General features: G+C 42.1%; 1 protein-coding gene across 2 annotated transcripts in view; it reads right to left on the bottom strand.

Moving 5' to 3' along the window:
• STX18 (syntaxin 18) overlaps nt 1-9878 on the bottom strand; it is a 69213-nt gene extending 59335 nt beyond the window's left edge. Inside the window, exon 1 of one of the 2 annotated variants that reach the window (XM_087736135.1) lies at nt 9598-9878. In XM_087736135.1, coding sequence (XP_087592261.1) covers nt 9598-9759 — 162 coding nt within the window. In that variant the 5' untranslated portion in view covers nt 9760-9878. The remainder of the gene's footprint in view (nt 1-9597) is intronic. The other variant, XM_087736137.1, reaches the window with a different exon arrangement.
• Between the last annotated feature and the right edge of the window lie 3458 nt (nt 9879-13336).

The following is a 13336-nucleotide window of genomic DNA, read 5'->3' as shown; positions in this document are numbered from 1 at the left end:
AAAGGAAATATCCAGTGGGAAATCAAGCAATCTATTAATAGTGGAAAACCAAAGATTGAAAGGAAGCTGGATTACAGTTAACTGCACGGTTTTTGGTTTGTTTGTTTGTTATTTCAAATGCTAGAAATACCTATGGAAATGGGACAGATTTAAATTTGAGCAGATGCAGTACATCCACTTTTCTATTTTTCTCACCACCCTCCATCAAAAGGGAAGGCAGAGTCAGAATGAAAGGGTAAAAAAGGACAACAAACACCTCAAGGCTGGTACCTGATCACTATAAAAATGTCATTTTTTGGCAGACAGAAAGCTTTGACACACCACCCTGAAGTCAGGAAACTTACATTTTTTCAAGAAAGTATCCATCATTTAAAATTCTATGCAATTATATCACACTGTAATATTTTCAACACTAAATAACATTTTCCCAAAATTGCTGGAAATGATTCATACCTCCAATTTTCACCCTTTAATTGCTTTCACTGCTGAAGCTATCGTACCAGGTTTTAATACTTGCCAGTCTGAAAAATATTTTCAAGCATAGTGTCTGAAGTTTCAAAGACAGAGCATACAATTACATAATCTTTCACTGAAAAATTATATCCTTTTGTCTATGGTGAAACACACAAAAACTTAATCCACTCATTACCAAAAATCACAAGGAATCAGCTCAGCATTACAGCAAAAACTAGTCCTGATGACCAAAACCATCCCCAATTAGCAAACGCACAAGCGTCAGCACTACTCGTTGAAAGCAATGATTTGTAACCTATTTTTGTGAGAAGTTGCAAAAATCTTTATGCTTTGAAATAGCTGTTCCCCAAGATTAAGAGGGTTTCAATGTGGAGTTTTTTTACTGATCACACGTGTGAAGCATAGCTAGCATTCTAAATTACAATCTCTCCCCATTTTATTAATATTTCAATACACTTCAGCGTTCAAAGCAAATACCAGGTGATAACTGAGAAATTCTGTTCACCAATTGTCACAGAGAAGAAAACTCCTTAGTCTAAGTCTAGATTTAGCAGAAGCTAACCAAAGTAGTACTTTTCAAATGCCCAAGACATAAGGAACACTCCTCTCTACCTAACTTAACAAGCATTTCTGCACACAGAAAACGGGAACTGCAGGATGCTGGAAGAGTCACACGTAAGTTCTTCACCGGGCTACTACCACACAAAATTTGTTTTATTTTTAAAAAAAGAGGGTGAGGAAGGGAATCAGAATCTTAAAAGTTACTAACTTCCAGGGAAATTAGCTTTATTTTGGCCCCACTGCTAATACCTGGAAAAATAAATCCCAACAGTTAAATCTCTAATGAATCACACTTTTGGGTCTGCTTATTTTTGAGTTCATTTCTGTCCCAAACAAGAGATTATAGTTTAAAAAATATAAATACAGAGCCCAAAGCTTCTAGCGATGACAATGTATCGAAGTACTCGAAATAATGAGCTGTTCTTGCTCCAAAATCTTTGATAAAAAAACCTCAGAGTAAATAGCATAACTGCATCAATTAAATTCACTAACCTGTAAGTATTAAGTTTCATTCTCACTCTTCCTTCTTTCATTTCCCTTCCTTTCTTGCCTATTTAGATGTATTCTATCATAACCTCCATATCATTTCCCGGTATTCATTCTTTTCCTTTTTTTTTTAATCCATATTTCCACCTCTTATGTTAGGCTGTCTCTTCCCCAACCTATGTCATTCTATTTTCTTCCAGCTAAGCTTGCTCACTTTCTGTTGTCTTTCTCTTCCATTGTATCTCTCCAGCTTTTCAGATGCCACAGGACCCACCACCCTGCCCCTAGCCTCCCTTTCTCTTTCTTCAGATGTCATGCTAATGTAACCTATGTTTGAGAAAAGAAGGAGGCTACATATGATAAACCTCAGCTTTCTTCCACTTCCGTATGCACTACAAACTTCTATAGCTTTTATCCTTATTTATGGCAAGATGACAAATCAAGAACTCACAGAAGGTGTCAGTTTAATGGACAGCCATAGCTGGGAAAGAGTCTGTAGTGACCAGCTACATGATACAACAACTCCTCTGACAACTGTAAGTCAGGAAAGAACCTCCCACAACCAACCTGGCCCTGGAAGGAGGCGAGGTGAGGATGAAAACAACGTCCTCAAAATGGGAACTGCAGCCTTAGATACTTTTGGACTCCTCAGCACCACATGAGGTCCAGTTAGTCAAAACAAAACTAATAGGCGACTAAGGAAAGTTGTCTCCTGAGCCAACTTTCAATCCTGCTGTTCAGTTATATTCAGAAAATAATTCCCATGGAGTTAAGAATGTACTTAAAAACAAACAAACAAAGCAGGGGAGGACAACGACAGACATTTGCACAGACATTTCCCAAAATATAGCAGTTCATAACTCTTCCCCCAAGGCCAACCTATACCCTCACCACTGTTACTGATACGAGTTTTGCTAAAACCAGAAGCATCACATGGGGAACATTAGTGATTTGGCATTTAATCCTATTGCATTAAACAAGGTCAGCATTTCACTCCTCTCCAAAAATCTTTAAAAAAAAAAAAAAAAAAATCTTTCCTCTGCTATTTCCTTAACCAGCTTTTTATGTTTCTCCTCTACTAATTAAAATTATCAACTTCTTTCCCTTCCATCTCTCAGGCTAAATTTCTTTTCTAACAAGGAAATGAGAGGTAAAAACAATAAATGCTCATAATAAAAAGCCAACATTAACCACAATTTGCAGAGGTGAAGAGATAAATCTAAAATACTAGAAATCAGTTCACTGTAACTCTCCGTTTGAAAAAGTGTAATTTAGAATCTTATTTTCTGCCTAGAAAATGAGGGAGGGAAACCCATGTGCATGTAAATGAGTACAAAATGCAGCACCATCAGTGAACTACGAGGAAAAAAGTGACTGTTCGTAACTGTACATGGGAGAAGTCAGGATTAATTCTAATGACCTCAGCTATGGGCCCAATTTATTAGAACTTACCTCTCATTAAAAGTTAAGAAGTAAACTGAAATATCACTTGCTGTCCAAAATTTGGCACAGTCATTAATTTCTAATGAAGACTATAATTGGCTATACCATAAGCAGTATATATTTCCCTTGCATCCACATATTCTTTCATGGGAGTTATTCTTATGCAATCATTAGTCTCATAATGATTGTATAAACCAACCTTAGTAAATCCGGTTAGAAGTTTTTAGTTTGAGTATAAAACAAAAAAAAAAAAAAAAAAAAGCATACCATTTTAACCATTTTTGGCCATTTTCCTCATAGCACTGGTTAGTATCAGCTATTCAAATACAACAGTAGTAGTTCATTACGTGACCATGCAGTCTTGGATGCTCTGCCTGTGTTCTGCCATGGACTTCAATGGTACAATTCTTGAATATAAAAGTTTTCAGGATTAAGCCCCATTCAGGTCTATTCTAGATCTGGCAAATACATGTCCCATCCTATAAAAAGTTAACATAACAAGCTGGTTATTTCATTATTTTGGATATTTCTTGGTCTTTTAAAAAGCTTAGATGTAATTTGACATGTTCTGCAGGCACCAATCTGAACTTGACTCAGAACCAGCAGCATAATCATTATTGTCATATTCCAACAAAATGTCTAATACTTGGCATTTTTATTTTCATATACCTTTTACTTTTAGAACAGGGATGGTGTTACTCCCTGCATCAGCAGATTGGTACCTGCCTACCACCAAAGCTACTATATATCTGAAAGTAGGCAGTGGAAAAGCCTGTGGACCTCCTAATCTGCAAGCTAACTCTTTTTTCTTATGATACTCAAGTGGTATTAAGCACAAGGAATCCTTTGTTTGAAATCTAGATCTAATCATCTCCTAATGTTTTTAAAACTTTTTTTTATTTGTAAACCCCTAGAAATTTTCCAGTGAGAGTGCAGACTTGTCTTTCTCTGCTAGCGCCATGTACTGGCTACTGGTTATATACTGTATTTTATTCTTGGTACCTCTTCAAACAATCACGAATAGTCTGAAAGGGATCAAAAAGTATATATGTTTAAAAACACTCACTTTTAATTGTCCTATGCCCATAATTATGTCATGCAATTCAAGGTGGTCCTATATGGTCAATTTGGGGGACCAGCTACTGGTTTGGGCATTCCCCATGCTTTTTTAGGCTTTATTAATGCAGTGACAGTGGCAAACATTAAGCCATTGTAAACACCACATACAAACACCCCTACTCCTTTTTTCTCCTACAAGAATGCTCTGAATACCGAAGTGCGTTAAGATGCATAGGAAGATCCCATGTTTGGGACCAAGGACAAAACTTCAGCTTTCCATCTTTTCTAATAGCAATGCTATTTTGAATTATCCCATGGGCTGCATGCAAACAATGAGATATGTTGGGTTTACGCAAGTATGCATGAAAAAGCTGTTTCACTCAGAGTATATACAATTAAGAAAAAGCCCAAAACAAATCTAAACAAAAAAGCCACCCCTAACCTGTGCGCAGCCAAAGCAGTATACTATGAAAGTCAGGTGGCCTTGTAATTGAAAGGTTTGCTCAAAATTTATATTCAATGTCATTTGCTCTGGCTTGCACAAGAACTAGTTTTGGAGGGAAGTTTTATGTGGGGATTTTTCCCCCTCATTACACATTTGTACAGAGCAGCCGAACATATTCTTGATGTGAATAGTGGCCTCTCATACCAATTTTTTTGAAGAATCAGTTAATCATCCTACAGAATCCATATGCAGAAGTTATATGAATAACAGATGTTGTAGCCTCATGAATCTGGCATCCTTATGTGTTCAACAACTTCAAACACAGACATTTGATCATTCTGAAATTTTGCATTTAAAGACTTAGAAATATTTAACATTTCAAATTTTCCATTCTCAAGGATATGTTTTCAGATATGTCTGGTATTGCTTTTGAAGAATTCATGCTCCAGCACTTCATTTTTTAGCTTTTTGCAAAACCTTAAAGAAGAAGAGAATCTCCTTAGTAAAACACAAAATTTTATTCATGGCTGTAATCAAGCCCACCATGAAATTCTGCTTGACCATGAATTTATCTTTATTTCCGTTAATAGGCTGTATCAGCCCTGATACCATTTCTCCAACACATACTGAACAGTCAGCAATGATAAAAAGTTCTCATTCCTTCTATATTTTCAAATAACTAAGAAAAAAAGCATAGTTGACTGATGATTATTCCCAATAGATCATACTTGCCATAAACAAAAGTAACAGGAAAAGCTTAAATAGTGAGATTTCCTAAGACTGTCCTGAGACAGAAGTTCACGTGCCAAACGCTTTCCAGAAGTGACAATCTTTTAAAGCATCCAAAACTGCAGGTTTAAGACCACGGTAAAGCCGCTGTATCTGAACTGCTTATGTTTGTCCCTGAGCATTTACTTCAAGCCCAGTTTTCTTTATTTAAATACTTCTGCTCTAGTCCTTAAAGTTCTTCAATCACCTAGCACATTAACTCAGCCTAATCTCAAAAATGGTACCATACCAAGGAACTACATAAGCCTGTAAAAGTATGATGAAACGCAAACTTTAATATCCCTGCATACTACATTTTAAATAGCCGTGTCTCTGGAAAAGTCTAAGGACAAAAAAAAAAAAAAAAAAATTGCTGCTTTTGTTTTAGTTGACCAAAAAGCACAAACATATATATAATGAATTCTAACAGTCTTTTATAAATTGCAAGCAATGGAAAGTCTGTCACTGTTATTGTAGCTTTCTCATAGGGAATCCCTCAACAATCATTTCGTACCTGGTCCTTGCCAATATGTAACTGGTGAACAGGTGGAGAGATGCCAAAAACATTCACCATATGCACAGCATTAGTCATCTTTCATTACATGTCAAACAATCCAATGGTTGTACAATGCAGCTGACAGACCAAAAAAACCAAACCAAATAAACAGTGATAGGTCAACGCCAGGGCAAAGAAAATCCTTTCAAAGTTCATGGCCATAACAGTCATCTTTTATTTAGAAGAGCATCCATAGGCAAATGGATCGGTTTTGTCACAGTTTAACAATATCACCAGTGACAGCAGTCTCTGCAACTAACATTACACTGGCTTTAGATAACCTCGTAACATCCTTGTGTTACCAACTTAGTCTCAAATACAAAAAACCTTCATCAGCTCCCCACAGACAGCAGCAATACAGCATATCTGAGCATAAACCAGTCAGCTTTCAAAAAATACACATTAATACAGAATGTTGAAGTATTTTTTGTGACTAAGGCAAAATACCAAGAGCACACAAAATATATCTTCTCATCTCTAAACCGGTTTCCCCACACAATACTTATTCAAGTCAAAGCTCTTATATTCCACATTCTCTGTGCCTACTTCAATCCACCTAAAAATCACGTTAAGTTTGAAAATGTAGAACAGGACTTTATAACTGTATCTCCCAGGTGCAATGACACTTTACCATAAATACAGAAGCCCGCTGTGCAGACACAGAGCTTTCTTAGGAAAGAAAAATGAAATTCAACAGAAAATAAGGAACTATTACAACCAACCAACCAAACAGAAAACACAACAAACCAAAACTGGAACATTTCCACGGTCCTCAGATCCTACAGCAAAACTCATAGTCCTTTGGGGGCAAAAGGAGAAAGAAAATACACGATGTATGACAGAGAGAGTTACGTCGCTTAATACAGTTCAGCCAAGTGCTCAAACACATTAATAATGCGATACAAAACCCCCATGGGATGGGCTAGAAAGGAGAACTCTGATCCTACAGCTGTGCAGCTGCCCCAGACGCAGCTGAGCATCCTCCCAGCCCTGCACTCCAGCTGTGCTGCCACATTTTTGGACCAGGGCTGGCTGCTACTGCCACAGCACAAGTGGAGTCAGCACAGCTCTACCTCCAAGAAGTGAGGCAAACCCCACCCAGAATGTAACAGTGAAAGGAGCAGGTCTGTGTCTAGAGTCTGCATAAATATTTCAACATTTCCATATTTGCATGTCAAACGGAGATCTTCAAGTCAGAATTTTGGGCTTGTCTAGTTTGGAGAAAAGGAAGCTGAGGGGTGACCTCATTGCTCTCTACAGCTTCCTGAAGAGGGGAAGTGGAGAGGGAGGTGCTGAGCTCTTCTCCCTGGTATCCAGCGTCAGAACACGTGGGAATGGTTCAAAGCTGCGCGAAGGGAGGTTTAGACTGGACATTAAGAAGCATTTGTTTACTGAGAGGGTGGTCAGATGCTGGGACAGGCTTCCTAGAGAGGTGGTCGATGCCCCAATCCTGTCAGTGTTTAAGAGGCATTTGGACAATGCCCTTAACAACACGCTTTAACTTTTGGTCAGCCCTGAAGTGGTCAGGCAGTTGGACTCGATGGTCGTTGTAGGTCCCTTCCAGCTGAAACTATTCTATACTGCAGCCAAGTAAGGCATAAAGAAAGTGGTGACTAAGTGTAGGTTATTCAGGGTCTCCACTGTTATCCTATATGGATTCTGACCAGTATCGTTCATGACAATTTTTAAAGACAACACTAGTTGTCTTAGGACAGGAAATAGTAGATGTAAATAGAGGGAAGCAAAGGACTAAGGCAGGAGGAAAAGGACAAAGCAATAGCATGCCATCACTGCACAGGACTACAGCTGGGCAATGAGAAGACGAAGGTGAGGCTAGGCATGAGTACGAACAGAACTTAAGAAGGAAAACCAAAACTGGGAGGAAGCAAAAGCAAGGGAGCGGTGGTGGTAGGAAGGGAAGAGAGAGAAAAGACTAGGCTCACACCCACTTCTTCCTCCCTCCTAGTCTGAGGCTATAAATTATTTGGAATACAGACACTGAAACTGAGAAGGAGGAACCAAAGTGCAGACAGAGACAGTACTGGAGGCAATGGGGCAGAAAGTAAAAAGCTTCTGAGGGAATGAACAGAAGTCTGTGGCTGTAAGAGTATCTAGAATGGAACCTAAAAACCTCAGATTTCCTCTTGCTTCCTCTGCTACCGCAAATAACTGTGAAACACTTTGGCAAAGTGTTCAAACACTGCTTAGTGCTAAACCCTTAGAGGGTAACAACCTGCCCTCAGCATTAGCCCAAGTGCTGGAGTTCTAAAGTGGCAGATTTCAAGTTGCAGCCGTGTCGATGACGCAGATAAATGTCAACACGATGCCCTGTGATAAAATTTCAATCCTTTTTAGAAATCTAGGAATCTACACACACACAAAGCATGTTAAAAATTAAAAAGGCTGCCCTGTTCTGGGGTAAGACTGAAGGAGCGTGTTTTCTCTAACGCTGCAGAATATGGAATATCTTTAGTTAAAACCAGGAGATGCAGTGGGGGGGAAAAAGATAGATCTCATGGACAAGGATCTTGAATATAGTTTTATGGACTGGTCTGATCACTGCAGATAGATTCCTACCATAGCACTCACCATTGACAAGTCACTGAAATCAACTTTTTGTAACCGTTAATAAATATGTGTTCATTTAACAGGTACCCAACTTGACACACTCTGCTTAGGCCTCAAAGCAATCACTGAGCTACTGAACAGCAAACATCAAGTGTTATAAAACACATCAGTTTTTAAGTACTCTCTCTCAGAATTGGGAAAAGTACAATGAGCACAGAAATGTGACATTAATATCTGTGCTTGAAAACTAAACTATTCTTAAATTAGAAAATGACAGAACAAGGTTACTTGTGTATTCTTTGTTTAGTCCTAAACTTGCACATGCGTTCTGTAAGCCTGTCCCCTCAGAGAGTGTACTGAGCAGTTTTTTTCTTTTAGTTTTTCAAAATACGGTCCAGCGCCTTATTAAACATGTGTTATTCAAACCCTGCTTTGGTATCAGACTTTTTTCGCTGCCTTTTGCTCAGCATGAAGGAAAACAAACTGCAGCAAGTTTGTTTTTACAGCACGACTGTAGACTGAGGACTATTATTAACGCCGGTCAGCCTTGAGCTCTGTAAATCCTGAGATTCTCTGTGCTTGCCTTTTCAAGTCTTAAATTGTTCCGATTACCTTTTTACATGTAATTTGTATAGAATCGGCAGTTTACAGCCATACTGTGTCACAGAAAAAAAAATACTAAAGACAGCATATACGGTGCAACATGACGAACGCTTATGCTCGTATTTGTTACGGAAGCGATCTCTTACGTGGCAACTGGCGTGAGGAAATACCCGTGTACGCGGCCCGGCCCGAAGGAAAGCCGGGGCTGCAGGAGGCGAAGCGCCAGCCCTGGCAGGAGGGGAGGCAGCCAGCAGAGCCCCCCGGGACGGCCCCCGCCGCGGAGCGGGCCCCCGCCCGGGGGAAGGCGGGCGACAGGCGAGCTCGGGGCCTTCCCCCGCCGCCACATCGGCCGCCGGGCTCCCGGCTCTCACGCTGCGCTCCCGCCCTCCCAGCCCACCGCCGTGTGGGAAAGAGCTGCCCCGGGGTTGTTTGCGGGCGACTCCGGGGCCCTGCTCGCTCGCCCCGGGCCCCCGGGGAGAGCCGGACGCGGCGGCCCGCTCCGAGGCGGGGGTGAGGGGGGCGGGCTGCCCGCGGCGGCGCCCAGGCGGAGCCGCTGACGGGGCGCCGTCAAGCGCGGGGGCCCGGCTGCCGCTCGTCCTCCCCCCGGGGCCCGGCCGCCCGCCGCCGCACTCACCACCTCCCGGGCCCGGCTGGTGAAGTCGCCCTTGGAGCGGGCGGCGCTCCGCTTGAGCAGCTCGTCCCTGGCGCTGTCCCCCGCCGCCACCCCCAGCGCCTTGTTGCGGGTCTTCACCGTCTTGACGCTGGCCTTGAAGAGCAGGGTGATGTCCACCGCCATGGCGGCCCGCCCTCCCCGCCGCCGGCCGGTGCCGGTGCCGCCGCGCACTCTTCCCCGCGCAACGCGGCCCCGCGCCGCGCGTTCCGCCCTGCGTGGGGGCGTGGGAGGGGGGCAGGGAGGCCTCGGCCCCGCGCTCCCGGTTTAATCCATCGCCGCCGTCCGGCGGCGGGGCCGAGCTCCTCGTCAGCCCCCGCGGAGCCCGCCTGGGCTGCGGCGGGGAGTGCGACGCCGGGCCGGCTCTGCCGCGGGCAGCCGGAGCTCGGGTTCGGGAGAGGCGTTTGCCTCCCGCCTTCACGGCTCGGCTCGGCTCGGCTCGGCTGAACCCAGCGGCCGCCCGCGCACGCACCGGGGCGGGAGCGCTGGGGCAGGGCTGTACGCGGGTCCCCGGCACCGGGATGCTGCCTCCTCCTACCAAACACCAACTTTGTGGAATAAAAGTTATGTTCCAGCAAAACCTTGACGTCTGGACCACCCCGCAGGTGTAGCCAGGTGGTGCTGTTACACGCGGTCTCCCACGTTTTTAGCTTGGCAACTTATTCATGGCAAGACAGGATAACTAGAGCTGATTAATAGACGTTAGCAGATCTGCAGTGGGATCTGGGGTTCGCGCTGGTGTCGGATTGCCCTAGGAAACGGTCCCACGGTATGTCCCCTGGTTACTTATCCCTGAGCTGTGTAGGTGGAGCAACCTTGTTCCACCTGGGACCTGCAGCAGCGATGCCCTCTCCAGCAGGACACTGACCTCCGGGGTCCCCCGGCCTGCTGCCCTCCAACGCTGGGACGGCATCACGCCGGTACCTGGAAGACGTATCACGGTCAGTTCCAGCACAGCAGTGCTTGGGATCCAGCTGATTCTAAGAAACCTTTGTTATTGGGGCAACTTTATTGCCATGTTCTGTGCAGTAGACTGGCTACGTGAAATTGCGTGGCACAGAGGGGAAAACTTTTGACCAAATAAACAAGTGGTGGTGTTATAAATATATATGCCATGTAATGCTCTGGGATCCAGCAGATACCATGTAGTTTTTCACTGTGCTCTCACTGACCAGAAGCACGTTCCCTGAGGCACTCTCCAAAGAACACAGTTTCAAAATCCTGCATCTCCCCAGTGGACTGGACCTTAATCAACCACAACTATTTTTCCTATCTGCTCCAGAGTGTCAGGCTTTTTTCCATTGTTGATTACTGCTCTGCTTTCAGTTCAATTCTCATCAATTCAGCCTTAGCTACAGATTACTGGTTCCCTCATAGTTATATTGTGATTAGTATCCATTCATACTTTGTTATTATTGTTCTATTTTAAATTGTGATTTTAGTGTGGTATGGATATATATTTCTAATTAAAGGAATGGAGTGGTTTAAGTCCCTGTCCTCGGTGCTGGATTTACCATGAAAATGTATTTAAGGTATCAAAAAAGTGGACGACGATGGAGATTAAACTTTTCATTCCAGGAATGCCAGCAGTATTTGATTGAACCTCGAGCCAAATGCCTTTGCTCTTTCAAGATTGAGAAATTTAGTGTAAAGATACTTTAGCAAAGGACATATTTAATAAAGCTCTGTGGAATTTACACATAGTAAATCAGATACTTTCAGGTATGTTTCCTAAAATTGTTTTTTTTCCTTTTTTTTTGCGTTACCAAACTAAGCACACTTAATAAAATTCCAGGAATGTCTTGATCACACTGACACCCTCAGTCTGAAACTCCCTGAAGACACTTCTGCGACCTGCTCACCAATGCTCCGTGTTAGGGTGGTTTTCATGTGCTGCGGTCCTGCCATCCTTACGGTAACTAATGCGTCACTCCACAAACACGTTACTTCACAGGCACTTGCACAGGTAACTTCTTGCCAATAGAAATAAGACATTCACAGCTTGACCCACAGTAGAATGCTCCTGAAAATGTAGGTGACAGAATTAACCTCTGGTTTTGTGCATATTCATCTATATAGCTTGTTTCAACATTTAATGAAGCTAACATTTACACTGCCTTGAAGTATTCCCATTTAAGTGGGCATTGGATAAGAATCTATAGATTTTTGCTGTTAGAGTGCTGCTTTTTTACATTTAAACTGTAGGAATCTGAAAGTTATTTTGAAATTTTGAACTTCACCTTCGCTTCCTGCTTTTAGAAAAAACAACTTATTGGTGCCTATGTCATGTTATACTTTACTCATTTTCTAAAGAAATTTAGGTACTTTAAAATAACTGGAATACTCGATAGATTTTTGGATGGAAAAAGAAACTACAGTTCATTAAAGCAAAGTAAATTTTAACAGACATACTATAGTTTACCTCCTAACTTTGCAAAGATTTATACACGTACTAAACCACTGTGAATACCGTGAATACTCCCATTGAGGTCAACAGAACCACACACGGCACAGTGTTAAGCACATAACCCTTTTACCGGATCAGGACCTTAGCTGGAAATTCTTTGGGAAAAAGATTGTGTCTTTATTTCCATGTTTACTTATTTATTTGTGCTTTATGTATGTGACCAGTAGTTACTGAAAAACACCCCAAAACAGTAATAGTAATATTACACAAACAATTTTGAACCTCAGCAGTCTTAAAACTTCCATTCGGGCACAAGGAAATAAACAGAGACATGTTTTAAAAGAAACACAGTATTAAAATTCCATATAGCTGATCTCATCTGTCAGAAATGGACTGAACAGTTAATCTGGCAAAGGAAGAAGTTAAAGTACCTTTTTAATGTGAAAGAAGGTTGCTCAAATGGTCTAACTCATTAGGTATATAATACCCAGGGCCTCTGCTGTAGAGATAAATAGATAGCTTTGAAGATTACAGCTGCTTTAAAATCAGATGCTAAGAACTGGTGCCCCGAGCTTTTATTTGAACTTGATCCTAGCTTCCTGTATACAGTGACTGCATCTACTCAGTAGTTATTTGCACTTCCACAGCCACCTTGTTTTGAAAGTTTAAAGCTTACTTTGGAGCAGATAGGTTTCAATAGCATATGCTGGAGCTTCCTGTAATTGCTAAAAAGACTAACCTTGAAATTTAAGATTTTAAAGTTGGAGTATAATTCCAAAACACACACAAAGGACTACAGTCCCACCAGAAGCAACTCAGGTAAAGCTGTAAGAACACATGCGCTGTCCACTCAGTCGTGCCTCAGCAGAAGTATGTCTGCAAGAGGAGGAATTAGGAGTTTGCAAACTACAACAGTTTTGTGTGCAGTGTGAGGGCAGCATGCTGGTCATCAGGTCTCGGTGTATCTGCTTAACAGGCATGTCCAGTAAAATGTCCTGGGTAAACCTGCCAGTGAAAAAGAGTCAGTGTTTCTCTGTGGTTATCAGTCAATGTGCCCATTAAAGAGGGGCCGGTGGGGTTCATCTCCACTCACAGACAGGTAACTCCTCACGTTTTAAGTTCATTTTGTGTGAGGTAAACAAAAGAGATAAAGCTCCTGAATGTCTTCCCTTCTAATGCACTCCAGTTACAAAGGTCCTAGTTTGGCATGGATAATAGAAAACTATCTGCAGTCCATTTTATACATTTTGTGTTTTTTCTGGCATAAACCCAGTAACTTTCTTTATGTGATGGCAG

This window comes from Nipponia nippon, unplaced genomic scaffold (genome assembly GCF_047370975.1).
Source record: "Nipponia nippon isolate SJK-2023a ecotype South Korea unplaced genomic scaffold, ASM4737097v1 scaffold_6, whole genome shotgun sequence".
NCBI lineage: Eukaryota > Metazoa > Chordata > Aves > Pelecaniformes > Threskiornithidae > Nipponia > Nipponia nippon.
This window is presented reverse-complemented; position numbering and strand designations above follow the sequence as displayed.